Genomic DNA, 19,336 nt, shown 5'->3' with positions numbered 1-19,336 from the left:
TAAGAACACAGATACAAAACAGATACACCAGAAATGTTCCTTAGGTTTCTCCATTACTAACATTTAATTCCCAGAAACTGCTCTAAGACAAGTGCAGTTCTATAATTTATAGAAAAAATAACCAAAACCACAGAATATTAAGCACAGAAAAGGTATAACATGCATTTATGCATACAATGAAAAATAATAATAGAATAAGGTAGAGACAAAAAATAGTGCTAGAGGTAGCACATGTAAGCTGGGAAAGGCATGATGGAATTCTGTTCTGCTATCCTGGATATTTTCTATGTAAAAACTATTTATGACAGAGTAGAATTCCACGCATATTACTAATATTCTAATCCTGTATGTTTCCTTTGCACGTGAGTTCGTAAAAACATCTCTTAAATTCTAGTTTCCATTTCACAACAGAATCCTTTCTTTTAATAAACATGCAAAACCCCCTTGATTAATAAAACACAATTAATCAGTGACACTGGGAGAGTGACTATGCAATTACTGTAGAGTCCATAGAGCAGAAATGCATCTGAGCTTTATAAAGTCTTTCAGGTGTCCCCAGACTACAACCCATGGAATTCCAGTAGCTTATGTGGGAACTTTCTGACAGTTTGCTCCTGTCAGCAATCACCTTTCACTCTTCACAAGCAGGAATATCTAATACATCAGTTTATAAATATTAATCCTGATACTTGTTTTTCTAAAGGACAATTATCTTCCTGGAAGCAATCTAATAGTGTTTGTAGCCACTCAGGAGAACCAGAGGAATGCAGAACTTAAAAAAGTTAAATCAGGAGGTAAAGAAAAACCACATACACACCATTCCCTCATCATATTCAATTTAATTCACTTAAATAGATCTTATACGATTTATGGTCTTGTAGGTCATGCAGACAGTGAAAAAGCAAACATCTTCAGAGTTTTACAAAATTGAGGTATAAATGTGTTTCTGACTTTGGTCCCAGGTGCAACAACACTGGTTTTAGAATTCTTGACCTTAGGAGGCCACTGTCAATTACAAATAGCCCAGGCACTGGCAGCCATCACACCTGTAAGACAACTTCCTTCAGGGATGGGGAGCACAAAAAATTGTTTTGTCTTTTAGAGGCCAAATAAATCCTGAATTATCACCCGAACAGAGAATTTCAAAGTTAAAAAAAGAAGAGTCAATGACACAGCACTAACCAACATCCATTTTAATTTGGATTACACTTGCATTTAGTAACATTTACTGTGTTTGAGGGTTGTGGGTTGCGATGGCTGGCAAACAAGCCCCATCCATAAGCAGGTTCACTCCCCATGGTACAGGGGAGAAAACTCAAAGTACCAGAGTGAGAAAACTTATGTGTTAAAACAGACTGTGAAATCACTTAGCAGCTACTGCTGCAGGCAAAACAGACTCTGTTCAGGGCACTTGAGTCCATTTATGGCCAAATAACAAAAGCTGAATTTAAATACTGACTTAATTATTAAGAAACAAAATATTACATGTAAATATTAGGGAAAAACAACTTTCTCCTCAAAATACCTTTGCCAGGTCCAGCTTCAATTTCAGGCTCAATTCATTTTAAACACCTTTGTTTACTTCCTCACTGTTCCTCTTTTTCCCTTTTTCACTCCAGTCACCTTTCCTCACTCTTTGTTGTCACAAGTTCCACCCAGTCCCTTCAGCAAGGCAAAGACACATGGTGCCAGTGCTTAGTGATTTCTGAGTTCAGGTAAATTAAAATACAAGCAGAAACTCTGAATAGAAGCTACTCTTAAAAAAAAAAAATTTAAACTTCATATTTATTGTAAGTTCTGAAACTGCCAAACAAATACAATAATTTTTATGAGAATTAAGTTGGCAGCAGATTTTTTTTAGGTTTCTCTATTCTACAGAATCCCTATTACAAAGGGCATATTAGCCCAAAAAATATTCTTTCCACACTCATTTGTGTAGTTAAAGTTGGAAGTCTAGCTTTTCTGTCACTCTCAAGACTTTCCCAAAAAATTAGGATATTTCATCACTTAAACAAAATGTAATTTGCATGCAAACAACCCAAGAACTGTTTCAGTCATTTTCTACACTATCCTTTATGGAGCTATTTCTTCCAATTAGGACATCTTCTGTACAGCAATAGCTTTAAACAGCATTATTTAAAGAAGCATTCAGAATGTGTCATGTCTATGTTTGTTCCCTGCATACAATGATGGATGAAAGGTGGTCAATTTTCCTGTTGTGTTTTGTTTGTTTTTTCTTCTCCAGCACTTAATGTAATTTTCAATCCTGTATTTTCCAGAACTGAGTCATTGCGACTTGGAAAATTTTTAATTCCCTGACTGCTTTTGAGCACCTGGGTCCAAGAATATACTCTGGGCACACTCTAACTACATGTGTGCACTCACATGGGAAATCTGACCATGCTGAAAGGACCCATGGTGATTTCTGAATGGAAGAATTAAGAAAAAGGGCAGCAAATTACAGTTTGAAGTAGCTTTAGGTGTCTTGCCTTGAGCACAAGCAATGCTTTACAGCCATGTAGGAAGGCAGATCACAGATTGCTGTTTGTCCATTGCAGCTCTGGTGTCATGGTTGTGCAAAAGTCAGGGAGGGTGTCCCAGCAAAATAACATCATAATAATGAGGGATCCCAATTAAACTCATTTAAATTGTGTAAGTATTATAATGGTAAGTAATGGAGAAATTTGATTGTTTTTTAGACATCATTTGACAGGGATTCTTGGAGAAGGCATTCAGCAAATACACAAGAGCCAAAGTGATTTTTCATCATGTTCAGAGCAGCATGCAAGCTTTGCATAAAAAAAAATACCAAGAACCACTTCACATAGCCATAACGTACACATGATTGTTGATATTCCATTTTGGGCAATGATACAACTATTTTTATTAAATCCAACATAATATTTAAGTGATTTTGCAAAAGGGGACATCTTTGGTTCTAACGCTGAAGTCTTAACCATGTCAAAATATTAGAGTAGAAATATTTAATATTTCTATATTCTATATTTAATATTTCTATATAAATACTCTAATATTTGAAAATTCTTGAAAGTTTCGTATTTATTTAAGGAAAGCCTATGTAGTCATAGCATAGCACAGCCAAGCACATTTCTGGAGTGCAAACAAGTACTATTTTCATGAAGGGGAAAAAACAGCCAGAAAACATAGCAGAGAGAAATTATCCTTGCCCACTGCCAATGCACACAAGCTTTACTCCCTTGCTGCTTGGTGATTAACAGGCAGTTTCAAGAGCACCAGTCCTTTTGCTCCAAAGTCATTTTATTTCAAGCAGTACAAGTGATTCACACTATCTTCTCTCAGCTTATCACTGTATGCCTTTGAAACATACTGTGGGTTACTAAAAAGCCACTTGAATTGGCTCTTCAAGCCCTCCCTCCACTCACATTCAGAGGATTGCTTTAGTTATGGCTCACATAGATTCCCCTTATTTCAGGCTGATTTTTTATGGAGCGGCTTAAGCTGTTTGGCAGAGCAACCCCTATGGAACGCATCTCAAAAATATTGTTCACACGAGATATAATACACTGTACTGATATAAACCTCATTAATTCAAAGCATTTTTTTCCCTATATTGATATTCTTGCACTAAATAATGTATCAATAAATTTTATGATGAGTGGAGGAATTGGAACTAGCAAAAGATAATCTACAATCCGCTATACAAAAGAAAAATCTCCCAACAAATTCAAGTAAACTACAAAGAAAATTGAATGCAGCTTCTTTGAAAATAATTCCATAACCACTCTAACAAAACATGTCACTCTCTTGGTTGGATTTCAGATGGACATTGTGGCAGAAATTATAGATAATCATTTTATAAAACAGTTACTTCCTATATCTACCAAAAATTAAATACATGTTCTAATATTTATGTCCAGATTCTCTTTTGACATTAATTTTCCCCTGTTTCTTTACACCAAGCTTCCAGAAGTAACTGCCATGAAACCCACTGCTCATTAAGGAACCAGTTTAAAAACTAATAGACAGAAATGGGAAAAAAAAAATTAGAGGAGGACAAAGTGTCATTCCCTAGTGTCTTGCTCCTTTAGTTTTAACTTTCTTTTTTGCAAGAGTCCCATCAGTGACTGCCATTTGCCATTCAAACTTTTATATAAATCATGTTTCAACTTCAATATCTACAGCTGAATCAAGGTTATTCAACCTATATTGTTTCAATGAAGCCACTGAAAATCACCTACAGCAATAGACTAGAGTTCTACAGTAATCTAGAAATAGTTTTTTTCCTTATTTGCAAGGCAGATAATTCCCAGAAAAACTGAAAACTGAATAACCCCACCATCCTCTATGAAGATATGATAATGGAGTTTCTTTCTCTTTAAATAGTGAATGTCAAAGCTAAACATATTTCAAAAAGAACAGAGAAAAAGTAAGCAAGTATCTGTTTCAAGTTTCTGTAGTCCTGCTATCCATACGCTTTCATTTTAACTGATTAAGAATGCAAGAACTGCCTGAGGGTAGGTGATTCTTTTTTTCTATTTCCAGAGTCAATCATTTCAAGCATTACTTTGTGTTCTCTTTGAAACCAGTAGAAAATAATACTCACTATACAGAAAAGAGGAAATTCTACTCTCAATTTTTTTTTCTAATCAGACTTCTGTACAGGAAAGCCATTACAGTGCCCAGAATGTCTTGTCTGCAGGATTAACACAGACACAGTGAGATAAGGAAATTAATTTAGGCTTTAGATATGTTGCCTTGTTATGGAAGAATGTCAACTGAAGATGAAAATCATTACAGAGAAAATTATCTCTCTTAGAGTCTTTGTAAAAAATTTTATCTCAAGAACATTCATGCTAAAGGTTAGAATTTATCTCACTAAGTTGGATGTATGCACACAAACTGGTTTAGACTTGCTCAGAGTCAGAGCCAAAAAAATTAACCTTAGAAACCCAAAAATTGGGATCTTCTGTGACTATAGATCCTAAGAAGCCAGTTCAGAGATCAAATTCTGATCTAGAAACTAAATTACATTAATTCAAAATCCCTAATTGTCATAGGCATTTCTTCCTTTCATTTCTTCAACTCAAAGTTGTTTATTCCACCACCTGGTGGATAAACATGTTTCAAATGACCTTCAGATAACAAGAGCCAGAAGGAGAAAGTCCAGGGTTTCCACTTAGGGCACAATGACTAACATTCCATATTAGAGGGGGTCAGTGGAAGTAGCAAAGCAGGTATAAATCATTAATGCTTACTTTGCCTATTCTATTTCAAATCCAAGATTTTAATCAAATGGCCCCAATTAACATGGTTCAATTCTAGCAGGCAAATATCTTAACCATCCTTCAATTTGTGACCCAAATAAAACTACAGAAGTCTTAGATACTTGCAGGAGTTCTTCCCTAAAATATTAATCCCTTTAGCAGATCTTCAAATCACTAACAGACAAATAAGAGTATCTTCATATCCCATATGGGCTATGGGATTTCCAAATTCAGCACATTCTTTACCTTAAAAACAACAAAAAACAAAATGAGGAATATTAAGATATAAAATGTGGGAGATGGCTTATTAATTTTAACCAAAGTTCTCCTCTAGATTTTCTTTTTAGAAAATTAATCTCCAAGTGTCAATCTCCCATACCCCACAACTCTTTACAGGAACCATCTCTATTTTCAAAAAAAACTCTTTTTTTTAAATTATAGATATATTTGTACATGCATTACAGTGCTGAAGGTATTGATTTATGGAACATTTTTGTAGTAACTGGTATTTTAAGATCAAAGCATACTAATTTGATCTGGGCCTATTCTTAGTTTGAAGATCCCCCTACTTACAATAACTAGACTACAACTTCTTCTAACAGATAAATCTCACTTCAATTGAAGTTTATTTTAAATTTAATACAGAAATTTTGTTTCCTAGGAAAATACAATGTTTTTACATACTTTTTAAATTATCATGAGACAAAATATCCAATAAAGATACATGCATTACTGTGCACCAGCAGAAACTCATCAGACTATATGCTGAACATTTACCTAAGTAATCTTTCTTCTTCCTTTGTGATTTTAAGACAGGCAAAACTCATTTCATTCTCTGTGTTGATGCATCAGACAAAATAATGCTGTTATAACTGATGTCTTCTCAGTTGTCTTCCATCAGTGATTATTTTGAGCTATTACGTACACAGTTCCAAAGGGCTTCATTCATCAAATTACAGAGTTAAAAAAAGCATGCTTAATTCTAGCCTAAAGCACAGACTGTGGACATATCAATTCCCAGCATAAAACACACATGAGAAATTTGGCAAAGAAAAAACACTCAATTGAACCTTGATTTGTATTTGAACCTTAACATTTTAACATTCTTACAGAAGATATTTATCTAGGAAAAGAAAAAAAAGCCAAACCACAGTATTATTAGTGACAGACAGAAAACTACACACATTCTGATGTAGTGGCAAACAAATCTATGTGATTGTCAGCATAGACCAACAACTACAATTTGTCAATGGCCTGAGGCACTGTAATTACAGAATATTAACACAGGAAAATCATTTTACTGTGTTCTTTATGACAATAAGCCAAACAAACCTCCACAATAAAAAAAACCAACAAAAAAAACCCTTCATCAAAAAAAAAAAAAAAAGTAGAGAATTCTAAATTAGCAGATAGCTGAAAGTCCATGAAGCAAGGGAGAAATGATCTGCTCAAGCAAGACCAGGGCACTACTTATAGAAGCAGCATTTAGATGTAAAAACAGAAGTATTTAGAATATTGCTTTTTTTTGATGTGTCTCTATGCTTGGGGGTGCAAGGTGGTAGCGTGTTACATCCAAAGCTTTTGAGAAGTAAAAATTGTCAAAAAAATAGGGTCACAGACCAAACACCTCTGTGCTTATTACATATCTGCAATACCCACTCTGCTTCTTCTCACCTTGGAAGAAGCTGGACAGGAGTTCTAGCTAAGAAATGACAGAAGACATTCCAGCACCTCATCCAAAATTCTCTCAGCATCACATGAAGAACAACAGCTGTGGTCAGTGAGGCTTATCAACTTAAATAACATTTTTACAAGTTCAGACAGTGTTTTACAGAAACATGTATGTCTGAATTATACCATCACTAAAAATCCAAGATGATTAAGAAAACCATCTGGAAATACAAGGATACCTATTCTCTGTTCATTATACTACCCCTACTTTTATTAGTAAAACATTTTCTATGTGTCACCACTGCTAGATTCTGCAGATATTTTAACACAGCTCTCATTTCTATGCATTTATACTTAGCTAACATTGCTGAACTAATACAATAGCAGCTGCAATGCAAGGTTACTACAGAGCTCTTCATAATTGCAAGATTAGTACTTCAAACTATATTATAAACTGCACACCCTTCATAGTAGAATGTCTTACAATTTCTTTTGTAGCATATGTGCCCTGCTCCAAATCACATCTATTTTAGATTTTCCCACCAATAAGAGGCAGAGCCTATTTTGTCCTTGAGTCTCTTAATGCAGAATCCTTCAAGCCATTTATTTCCATGGAAATCTGTAAAAGTTACTGATTATTGAGTCATCTCTTGTTAACTCAATTGCTCACAGGTCAAAGAAACAGTAATAATTCTATTTACAAATATGGAAGATAAACTGGGGTTAGATGGTGTCTAGTGAATTTATTATTTTTGTTGACTATTTTTATGTGCTTAAAGAAAAAGCAGAACTTTCACCTTAACAGTGGGTAAAGAAGAAATGCAGTGTAATCTTGAGGGTAAATATTTGTCAAAACAAAGTGCAGAGCAAAATATTAAAACAATAATATAGATCAAACTAGCAAGCATATGGAAAATGTATGTATTAAAAGTTCATTCATATAAAAGTTCAGCCTTTCCACTGTTAATTTTGAAGGTATTTCCACAGACCTGCTCTCATCCTGCAGCTCATATCTGTGCTACAAACTAAAGACAAAGCTCCTGAAGTGACTTGATGGCGTGTCCAGAACCAGGGCTGAAATTGCTGACAAACAGCAAAGCAATAGTTAAAGGGTTGTGATGTTAATGCTGCACTTTTAATTGTGAATCCTGTAGACTTTCCTCTGGTTTAACCAAAACCATTCCCGGCTTTGACAACCAAAAAGAGTCTTAAAAAAACAATGCTTTTAATTTTTTTTTTTTCTAATCATTGTATGATTTTTGTGCAACTGAAATAATGATTTCTAGGCTTGAGAGAGCTTTTTTTTAACTATTCTCAAAAACATGATATTAAATGTAGCTCTTGTGACTTGTATGTCTCCTGCATCTAAAAAAATCCAAAAATATCCCCCCAACCTTCACACTGTACTGGGCAAAACATTGCTAAATTTTAGGGCACAATAGAAAAAACCCCAAACTTCTCATAATCCCTTGGAATAAGACATATCAGCAAGGGTATTAAAAGTAACTGAAAACCAGTATTACAACTGTGTATAACTACTGAGTAAAGACACAGCTGACAACATCAGGAACTACAGTGCTGAGAGGTTTTTTCCACTCTTCTTTGTGCTCCAGTATGGTAGAATCCAATACTGTTGGGATACAGAAGTATGGGAAGTCAAGATCAAACAAAAAATTTATCAAATGAAAAACTGTCTGAGTCTCATTATCACTTAATAATTGTGCAAAAAACTCATGTCATCAGTGCAAATTAAGGAAAAAAATATGGAAAATATGACTGGGATGGATTAAATGATTTTTTTAATCAGGCTACACAAAGTATAAGAAACTGGATAATTACACAAAAAGGACAGCAGAAATTATATAACTTCATAGCCTATTTATTATCGGGCTAGCACAAACAAGCACAAGGCCCAGGAAAGTGACAGCAGGGAAAAATTCATTAAACCAAGAGTCAGATGTTCATTTCTAGAAGGAAGCACACAAACACTTCTGCTGCTACCACACTTGCACTCAGTTGTTGTAAGGGGGAGGAAGACAGCTCAGATCTGTTCCCAGATGCAGTTTCTGAGAGATCACTCCCTACTTTTCCTCAAAACATCCTTCTGCTCCACTGTGGCATAAGTATTTTATGCCAAAGTGAAACATAAATGCCATTATACAGCCAGTAACATGTAACATGTGTTGCTGTTTGCTACATGTCCTATTCCTTTCTGGTTAAAATTTCTGAAGATGCTCCAGAAAAAGTGAATGTACTACAAGGAACATAATAGCCTTTAGTATATTTTCTATAGTTTGTTTGTGAGGACCAGAATCATGTTTCTCCATAAATTCAGTACAGATAAAAAGTTTACAAAGAACTATTTAACTACTTAAAAATGTAACTCCAGGTTGTTAGACATTCTTAAAAGATGTAGACTAATCTTACTGTCTTGATCAATTTCAGCTTTAACACAAACAAATTGAAGTTGCAGATATCTTTATCATTTGGTTAATTTGCTTAAGATATTTTAAGTCTTTTGCTGAAATTGCCTTAAGTCAGTTCATACCAGCAAAGATGGCAAATACCTTCATCATCAATTGATACTGAGACATAACAATAGCTAAAAATAATGAGTGGGAAACATAGGGAGTTAATAAGTTAGAAGAGTATTCAGTGATTATGTTATTTATACCTGAAATACTCTAAATTCAAGAACAAAGAAAAACAACCTGGACTGCTTACGCTGAAAACATTCAACTAAAATATTTTCTAAAGCAGGTAAGACAAATTTACATCCAGAAAACCACAGTCATCAGAAAGGAGTGAAAAATCAGTCAGAAATTTTCCTTAGCTGTACCAAAACTAGTGGGGTTTTTTAATTAAAGAAAAAAATAAAATAGCATTAAAAAATACAACTATGGTATAAGTTTACAATATACTAGCTTTTCCATTCAAATCTGACCAGAAATCAATATACAAACAATCTGGTTTGGGAAAATAATATTTGGCAAAAAATACTACTTTGGAGCTAGCAAAGCAAAATTTTTATTATTTGAATCAGAGAGAGCATTATCAAGACTTAAACTATCTTACCTGCATAATCATAAATGCCTTACAACAGGAGGTCATTAAGAATTACATTGGGATACTTTGGCCTAAAAAATTTGATTTGCAAACACATTTCTTTCTTTTGAATCTTTCCCCCTAATATATAGGTCTTTAACAACTTTCTTCTAAATAAAACCTAATATCTACCAATTTTCTCTACTTGATCTTGCTTTTTCTTCTTGTCATCTTTCATACTCTACAGTATGAAAATACAACAGTAATGAACACCCAATAGACATTTAAACTTACTTACATTTCACTCATTGACAGGATTCAATCAAAAAGACCACAAATATTTTGAGTTGGAAGGGACTCAAAGAGAGAGATTACTGAACCCAATTACCTGCTCCTTGCAGGACTTCCTAAACTCTGATTAAAAAAAAAAAAAAGCATTCCTAGTAGCCAGTACAAGGGCAATAGCAGGAATGATTATCTCTGTATGAATACAAAAAACAATCCAGATAGAAAAGCTTTACCTTACACAACATAGCTTTTACAAGAAAGATCTAGATGTAAATTATCTCCATCACTTTGATAGCTGAAATGGAGATCAAATTCTGAAAAATTTTTTAAAAGCTGCTCATGGGATAGACTTAAAATATCAACAACCTTAGTAATAAACTGACTGTTTCTCGTGGGACAGACTTTAAATATCAGCAACCTTGGAAACAAGCAAACTTCATATATAACCTAGAAAACCTGTTTGGCTGAGTGCAAATATTTACTTTCCAAAATCTAATTGCTAAGATAGGCTCCCCAGACATCTGTTTCAACATATATCAATCATCAGTAATTTCAGAACACAAATAACGCCAAACCTTTTCTCACTACTACATTGGTTGAAGAAAAGTAGGCTTCTACTGAGTAGTGGCTTCCTGTCGCAGACATCTTTTCACTAAAAATCCTTTAGGATTTTTCCTTCTGAGAAGCTAAGAGGCCTCAGAGACAGAATGTAAACAATGGTTATCTTCTGATGTGGAATGCAACAGCTGCACCTGTGATTGGCCCATCTTGGATGTTTATAATTAATGGCCAATCAAGGACCGAGCTATCTTGGACAGAGTCTGAGAGAGCTGCTTTTGTTATTCATTCTTTTCTTTTCTAAGCTTAGCTAGCTTCTGAGAAAACCCTGTCCTTCTTTTTCTTTTTAGTATAGTTATAATTTAATATGTATATATATCATAAAATAATAAATCAAGCCTTTTGAACATGGAGTCAACATTCTCATCTTTTCCCTCATCCAAGAACCCCTGTGACCACGGTCACAGCTTCCTTTCTACTTAATATTTTCAAAATTGAGACAGCAGGTATTTAATGAACAAAACTAAATTTTAAAGTGTTCACAAATTACACATGTGCTGTTTTGACAGGTATTAAATTACATGAAAACAATGTTTCACCACTGCATACTCCCTTTTACTGTAATACATTAGCACTTTGCAGCCAGAGAAGAGAGTGTTGTTACACAATATGGTGTTAGGAGATACCCGAGTACCTAATTAGGAGACTTGATAATACACAATATAAAATTACAGAAAGAATATTCTAAAAGCTTCAAACAAGATTTTTCCCTTGCACGCATACCAGAAATTCTGGGCTTCAATCTAGAAATAAATTTACTATCACAAACAAAACAGTTATAGTTCCTCATATTCATGCTTTCAAATAGGTGCAAATTGTAATTTTCCTTTGGAAATGTTTGCAGAGGGGAAAAAATAAATAGGTGGCTAGCACTGTAAATTACAACACTGAATAGCAAATAATTACAGCAGACATTTGGAAAACCACCAATGTTTAAGAGTTTTTCAGTTGTTGGCTAAACAACTGCAAGTATCTTTGCCAAAACCAGAATAAAACGTCTAATCAGAAGTGACTCTTGCGTAGAGAAAATAACTTATTCACTAATCTATTTTAAGAAGAAAGTTTAACCAATTATAGAAAACACTGTGACTGCATCGATTCAGTTGCACAACTCAGTTTTCAATTCCAATCTCATTCAGAGTTTACAAGCTCAATCCCATGCTTTAGCAAGTAGAAAACCTCTTCTTCCTCCAGTGGTTTGCCAAAACTGAGTTCTAGAAATTAAAGTGTGTACTAGGCAAGAAATTCTGTGCCATTCAACTACATATATTTTCAACATTTTTCTGAGGGAAATGAATGGGTTACAAGGTCATTAGTCAACAACTGAGACATGTCCAACGATATTTAAACATTAAGAGACTCAATTCTATCTTTAAATTAATTTTTGCATTTTGTTAAATACTATCTCTTCCCATTAAAAACTCACTGTGAGCGAGTCACTGAGAACAGCACAAATATATAGAAAAGTTCAGTTATAAGTGGCTTAATAGGAAATTTCATGAAAATACAGTAAAAGTATCATTGTATGGGAAAAAAGCAACAATCACCTAACTATGTGGACACAGGTGAGCTTTATATACACACACACGCACACATATATATATATATGTATGGCCTTGGAGTAAAGAATGTTTTAGGAATATCCTCTGAGGGAAAATTGCTAGTCTGTCAGCAAAGCAGAAACTATGCCAGAGAATTTATAGAAGTGTACGAAATTCAAGCGAACGTGTGAGAAACAAGGAACCCTTCTAACATGACTGCTTAAGGATGTATAAAAGATAGTCAAGGTAAAATAGGTAATCCTATTACAGCTAAGATTAAATAATAGTTATATGAGACATCACCCTGATAAAATTGCAATATATAGAGAAATATAAGTCATCTTAAAAAATATGAGTATCTAGAATTCGAATACATGTTTTGGATATACATTAAAAGGTAATTTGAACTCAAGATCTTTCTAGAAGATATAAAACCTGCAGATGCTCTAAATCTTCAAAACAGAAATCAACAGCTTTCTGAGATCCAGTTCAGTGCATGTGCAATAAAACCCTGGTCCCAAAGCTAAAGAAAATTGCTTTAGAGCATGTATATATAGGCACCTTTATGCTATTTGAATAGAGCACAAAGGTAGCACTAAAAGTAAAGGATTTTGCTTCAATTTATAATTTATCCCACAAAATGTTTAAATTCTTGTGCCAAGAAACATTCAAGTTACTATATCATCAAATGCATGGTAAAACTGTTTTTCCACTTGAAGAAAAAAAAAACCAAACACCAAACAATGTAATTTCCACTAACCTTCAGGATCAAGGAGTTTCTCTATTCCCAGGTGCTGCTTGGCTATGGAGAATGCATGGTCTAATCGTTGTACAGGTGACTGCTGAGAAGCAACAGCATTCCAATCAAACAGGTCTGGTCTAAAGTAAAAATAAGAGGAAGAATAAGTTTGTTATTTTTTAGTCTTACCTTTACTGATGTATTTCTAAAGCTAAGCATCAGCATCAACTTTTTTATTCTCGTAATGAAAGATTGTGTTAATTTGCCCTGGGACTAATGAAGCTCAGTTTCTAATGGGTTTGCATTCTGTTCTCATCCATGTCCACCACAATCACATTGTCCATATTTATTACACTGGCTCCTTCATTCCAGTCCCAAATAACGCTTGAGTGGGAAAGATCAGGTGCAGTGGCCACGAAATCGAGACTGGCACGTGGCAGGACAAGTGGGACAGAACTGCTGAGGCCATCTGGGGGCCTTCCTCCTCTCCCCAGCTACCAGTCTTTCACTTCATATTTCTAAGAGTGCAATTTCTTCTGAGATTACCAGCTCACTGTTACAACAGACTAAAATCAGTCAACAGGTTAAAAAAATCCATAGAGTCATAGAAACATTTGGGTTGGGAAACACCTGTAAGAACATAGAGTTCAACTCTTACCCTTACACTGCCAAGTCAAAATTTATATGCTTTTACAGGAAAAAACAGAATGACCAAAACTGAATTATAGCTCAGATGCAGTCTGGGACCTTGTATTAGCAGCTGCACTATTTGCAACATAAATAATGTTAGTATAGCAAAATCTTTGGCTTTTCATCTAAGAGTTATCCATTAGGAAATCAAAATTTGTTATCAGGCACTCTGGAGAAATAAAGTTTAATCAAATACCCTGTGATTACTGTTCACGTAATATGAAGAAAAACAACCATGCTATTTGTGACTTCGATACAGTGCTCTAAATCAGGGGACATTTAAATGTATCATTTCAATAGTGATAAATCAAGCACATTATTTACACCATTTAAATTTTGCAATTAATGACAGATTTATTCACATTTTTATTAATTTTAGTAGTTAATTTTAAGTAGTGTCCTGAGTCATAATAAATGGAAAAATGTTCACGACATCATATAGTAATGTCAATAGAGTAAAGAAAAATACTCCCTTTACCTAGTAGTTATTCTCTAGTTATGCACCTTTGCTGTCTAATTTTTTCTGAGGGGACTGATTTTCATAGTAACAACTAAGTTATTCCAAGTTATTTTGCTCCTCTCTGCATAGATGCTCAAATATTACAGTTTTCTCCCTCCCACACGCAGAATAACTCCAAAATACTAATCAATTTTAGTTTAATATTAAATCTGTCTGGGGACAGGGTGGAGAAGGGAGAGGAACCTTAATAATCTCTGGGTTTACCCATAGATGAATTAAGTCTGTGATCCTACAGACTGGTTTGTGTACTAAAACACAGGAACTATGTGTACATAACTAGTAAAAAATATTTTTGACCATTCTCCTTTAACTGGGAATGGAGTTACCACTGTTCATAGCACTCTACACAATGCTGTGTTTTCAATTTACAGATAAATAATGTCCAGAGCAAACCAGGTATTACTGAAGTGTGATCACACAAAATCAAGACCTTCTCTTTTTCCCTTTGCTCTACCTTCCCCAAACCAGTGGGGACAGATGGGCAAGAAACTTGGGACAGGTGACCCAAACCAGTAAAAGGGATATTCCATGCTACATAACTTGCTCAGCCATAAATAGCTGGGTAAAAGAAGGGAATGAGGTTGGGGGGGTTTGTCTGGGAAGGTGTCTCCTGCTTGAAGAGTGGCTGCTACCAGTTACTGCCTTTGCATCACTTGTTTTTCTATTCTTCTTACCTCCATGCATTAAAAGAGTCTCTATTTTGACTCAAGAGTTTTCTAGCTTTCTTTTTTTCCTATTCCCTTCCCTGTCCTGGGGGAACAGGGGGTGAAGCAATCGAGTAGCTATTGGATGCTCAGCTGCTGGCTGGGGTAAAGCCACCACACCCCTACATCTTATTCTGCAAGCACACAGATATTACTCAAATCCCTACTCCAAATTCAACACTAGGCATAGGATGCACATGCTCATACAGCAAATTTAGCTAAGAGAACACTGTAGTAACCACAAAGTTGTCAATTTTGACTGTCTTAAAAAGCTTGACAAGAATGTGTCACACATATACTACACAGACTAGAGTGTAAAAAGATTATTTGGTAAGAAAAGCCTTTAGGACAAGGAGAGGAACGAAATGTATCCAAAGGACTACCTTCCCCTCAAATTTTTCTTTTTTCCTTTTTATTTTTCTGTTTTAATTTGGCTAAAAGTTCTAAGCACACCTGCAATGCTGAGAGCAGCACATTATGTTCACATAATCATTTTTGTTTGGTGATACAATATTTTATATATGGGAGCATACTTTTAATCAGTTAGGACTCCACTGGACAAGAACATGAATATTTACAATTGCTCCTTGAGGAATGTCACAATATTGTCTTACCCCTCCTGAGAAAGCCTCTGTGATCATTAATAATACCTTAGATAGTCAATTTCATCCAATTTTTCAGTTCTATAATCCAGGAGAGTATTTTCAAGTTAACCTACCAAGATAGTCTAAAATTATTATCATGACTTCATTTCTGGAGGTAGGACTCTCAATATAAGACACACAGAATTTTTGTTAGTTTGTTTTTGTGGTTTTTGTTGGATTTTTTTTCTTTTAACAACCAAACGCTCCAGCACTCACAAGAGTTTGATACAACATCACATCTCAACACCTGGGTTGAATTTACATGCTGCCTGTATAGAGAACATGCAGCATCTCTCTCCACTCATTACAGACGGGAAAAATTTGAACCCTCTGAGACATAGCCAGAAAAGAATTTGTAAGATCTAGTAAGTTACTGTCAGATTTCTTATCCATTTTCTTAGTATTGTACATAAAGCAGACAGCACAGATTCCAAGATAACTTATAAGTATATGCCACCTACTGCAACTCAGTTCTGATAAGCACCAGTTTAATTAAAATAAAAATAAATTCAAAAAGCTCTCTCTACTCCAACAGCAATTTAACTTTCCAGATTTTCACTTTGTTGAAAGATTATGTTGCTATACACATTTCAGTAGCTCTATCACTAGAATAACAGTGTCATAATGTCAGCTTGAAGCAGCAGCTTCCCAGTGCTATGTGTCAGGATGTTTCACTGGGTGTATTTATGTGGCAATACTGCCATGTGTGATTGTGGGAAATAATATAGCCTAGAAGATTAATAATTGTGGTAAGTGGAAAACAGCTTTTGAAACTCCCTGAAACAACACTTAAACTGATTTTCAAATTACAACTGTTATTAGCTTCCTAAGGAGTTTTAAATACAGGAGTGAGAAGGTATAAAATAGTAAAGGAAACATATGAAATGGAATACTGATTCTCTGCCTTCATTTGTCCTCTCCTTATTGTTCAAATAATACCAAGGGAGATGGAATTTATTCTCATATCTGCAGCTTGGGTCTTGCCTGAAAGGGAGGGAACCCATGGAAAAATAACTAGCATTTCTCACTTTTCTTCCTGAACAATACAACACATTTTCAAAGAAGTTAGAATTAAGTAGAACATGCTGAACTTTATCTAGCCATTCATTGATCAGCTCAAACAGCACTGGTCTTAGATTAGTTTATGACACAACCATGGAGAGCCAAAATTGAAAAGATTGAAGGCTTCAATGGAGAAGTTTGCATTGTAAAAATCAAACTTTCTCTTGAGCATATGGTAATTTTTTAACCAACAGTTCTTTCCTATCACTAGCAGAAATACAAACAATAAAAACAAAAAAAAAGAAAAAAAGGGAAAACAAATCTGAATTTTTTCAAAACATATTTCCAAGAAAAATAAAGTAAAAAAAGAGACCCCCTACATCCTTTGTGACCCCCAGTTACATAACTTACAACAGAACTAGTTCAGCCAGTGTGAGAAAATTTATACTATGTATAGTATACTATATGCTATGGACAAACAAATCCTGACAGAGCTCTATGCAAAGATTAAAGTCATGGATAAGACAAGCCACAGTTTGTGAGTATTATAGACAGAAAATAGTCATAGTTAGACCATGAAATCTATCATCTCCATTTCAATAGAAAAGCTGTGTGTTTGTTACTTTACCTATTTATACAAAAATGTCTCATATATGTTCTCAGATCTCTCAAAATTGAAAAACGTAAAAACGTAAGAGAGAGTAACTGATACATAACCTAGTGATTTGCTGAAAAAATTATTCTTGTCATACCTCTTCATCCTATTGTTTTCTCTTTTTCTTTTCCTGTAAACTAGTGAAGAATTTTTTTTTTTTTTTTTTTTTGCTTCTGTCCAGGACCTCTTTCTGATGTCATTTTCCTTCCCTTCTCACTCTAGCCCCCTGAAGTAGAAACAGCTGCAATGAAGTGCTCATTTGTAAGGCAGTCACCTGGCCTAAGTTCAAGCATTTTAAAGAAGCAAGGAGGAAGATAATGAATGCCACCTGTTCCCACTTCAAAATCCTGATTACAGGACCAGGGGAGAAAAGAAAAGAAAAAGAGCCCCAAAAAATTTGGAAAGAGGTAAAGCTCTCTCTCATATCCACCTGGAGGAAAAAGATTTTAAGAAGTAAATGGGGAAAGGTCTTTGTGATCTGGAGCCTTAAGAAGAGAGAATTTCAACTGTAGAAGGACTGACCTCTCTTCATCAGCAAAATATTTTAGTTTCTGTATATTCCTAGGGTGATGATGCCACTCCACAGCTGTTGCCTTGGTTTTTGGGGTTTTTTTTCAGTTCAAAACATACAATTCAAGAGATCATGTGCCAAGCTTATATCCTGAAAATTCACCCTCTGGGCTCACTAATGCGCCCTTGGAGATTTGCCAGGTGACCTGTGTTCCACTGCTTCTTGCACTCAGTATTGAAAGCAATTGCTAAAGAGCCTAAATGTCCATGGAGACATGGTGATTACAGAGATGGAAAAATCTACCTGATGTAACCCCTAAATAAAATGACAGAGAAAGAGCATTAGAAAAATCGGATCCAATCAAAATAGCAAGCTGAAGGCTAGGGATTGGTGGGATAGAAGACTATGAGAAATAAAGCTTCCCACTGCTCTCCCAGCATACTCTGTGGACAGTGCTTCATGAAAGTCTCTTACTTTATCTCAATCCATTTAAGGATGTACTTAGAAAATTCATCCAGATGCAAATTTCACATTACTGTCTGAACCTCTTCAAAAGAAACAAAACAACTACAAACCAAAACAAAAAGCCACCTGTTCATCACTGAAAACATTATATAAGAGGAATAAAAATATCACCACTCATAAAGGAAAGGAATTGGTTTGAAAATTAAATTGATTTCATGCTACCACAAAATCTACCCTCACTTTAAGAGAGTCTAAATATTATGGAAAAATCTTTGGGTAGCATCACTCTTTCAGTATTGGAGAGATTTTTGATGTTTGACATTTTCTGTGGGGTTTTGGAGTTTTTTGTTTTATTCTTGGTTTGGTTTTTGTAGAAGTCTAGGAATAGAGCTAAAACTGGGGAAAAGTGCACACACCAGGCACCAGATCCACTGCATGAATTAAATATCCTACCTGATTTTCAAACTATAGCTATCCTTCCTTGTGACTAGCTCTGCTTCCATTTCTGCCAATGCAGAGGAATAAAATCAGAGGATGAAAAGGGAAAAAAAGATGAGAGCATCTGGACACAACTTTATGGAGAACAAGGAAATAAACAAGAAAGAAGTGGAAAACTGGAGAAATAGGGAATTCTGACCAAAAAAAAGGTAGAAACAGGAAAAATTGAACAGGGAAAACAGAGGAGCTAAATTCAGAGGTGTTTGTCATCAGAGTGTTTATCATTCTATGTAAATAAATCACAAACTATTTATAAAACATAGGATGTGTGAGACACCGGGTTTCTCTGAGAATTCATGTAAATCACTCTTGGACAACTTTTCTTCAGTGTATATTAAAACTGTCTTCTTTAGGCACTAAATCTAAGACACTCTGACACCCAGGTCTCTAATGTACCTGCATCTTAGAGTGATTGAATTAGGCTCCTTAGAGAAGGTTTTTTATTATTACAGGATACAGTTAGGAGCTCACAAGCATGGAATGTCCTAGTGTGCCTATT

At 34.9% G+C, this 19,336-nt stretch overlaps 1 protein-coding gene across 9 annotated transcripts in view; it reads right to left on the bottom strand.

Moving 5' to 3' along the window:
* The window catches only part of DMD (dystrophin), a 1,148,686-nt gene that overhangs the window by 754,642 nt on the left and 374,708 nt on the right, over positions 1-19,336 (bottom strand). For all 9 annotated transcript variants that reach the window (XM_071430346.1, XM_071430344.1, XM_071430345.1 and 6 more), the window contains exon 7: positions 13,170-13,288. In XM_071430346.1, the coding sequence (XP_071286447.1) occupies positions 13,170-13,288 (119 nt within the window). The remainder of the gene's footprint in view (positions 1-13,169; positions 13,289-19,336) is intronic.

This window comes from Agelaius tricolor, unplaced genomic scaffold (assembly GCF_023055355.1).
Source record: "Agelaius tricolor isolate 1412-34295 unplaced genomic scaffold, bAgeTri1.0.p SCAF_7, whole genome shotgun sequence".
NCBI lineage: Eukaryota > Metazoa > Chordata > Aves > Passeriformes > Icteridae > Agelaius > Agelaius tricolor.
This window is presented reverse-complemented; position numbering and strand designations above follow the sequence as displayed.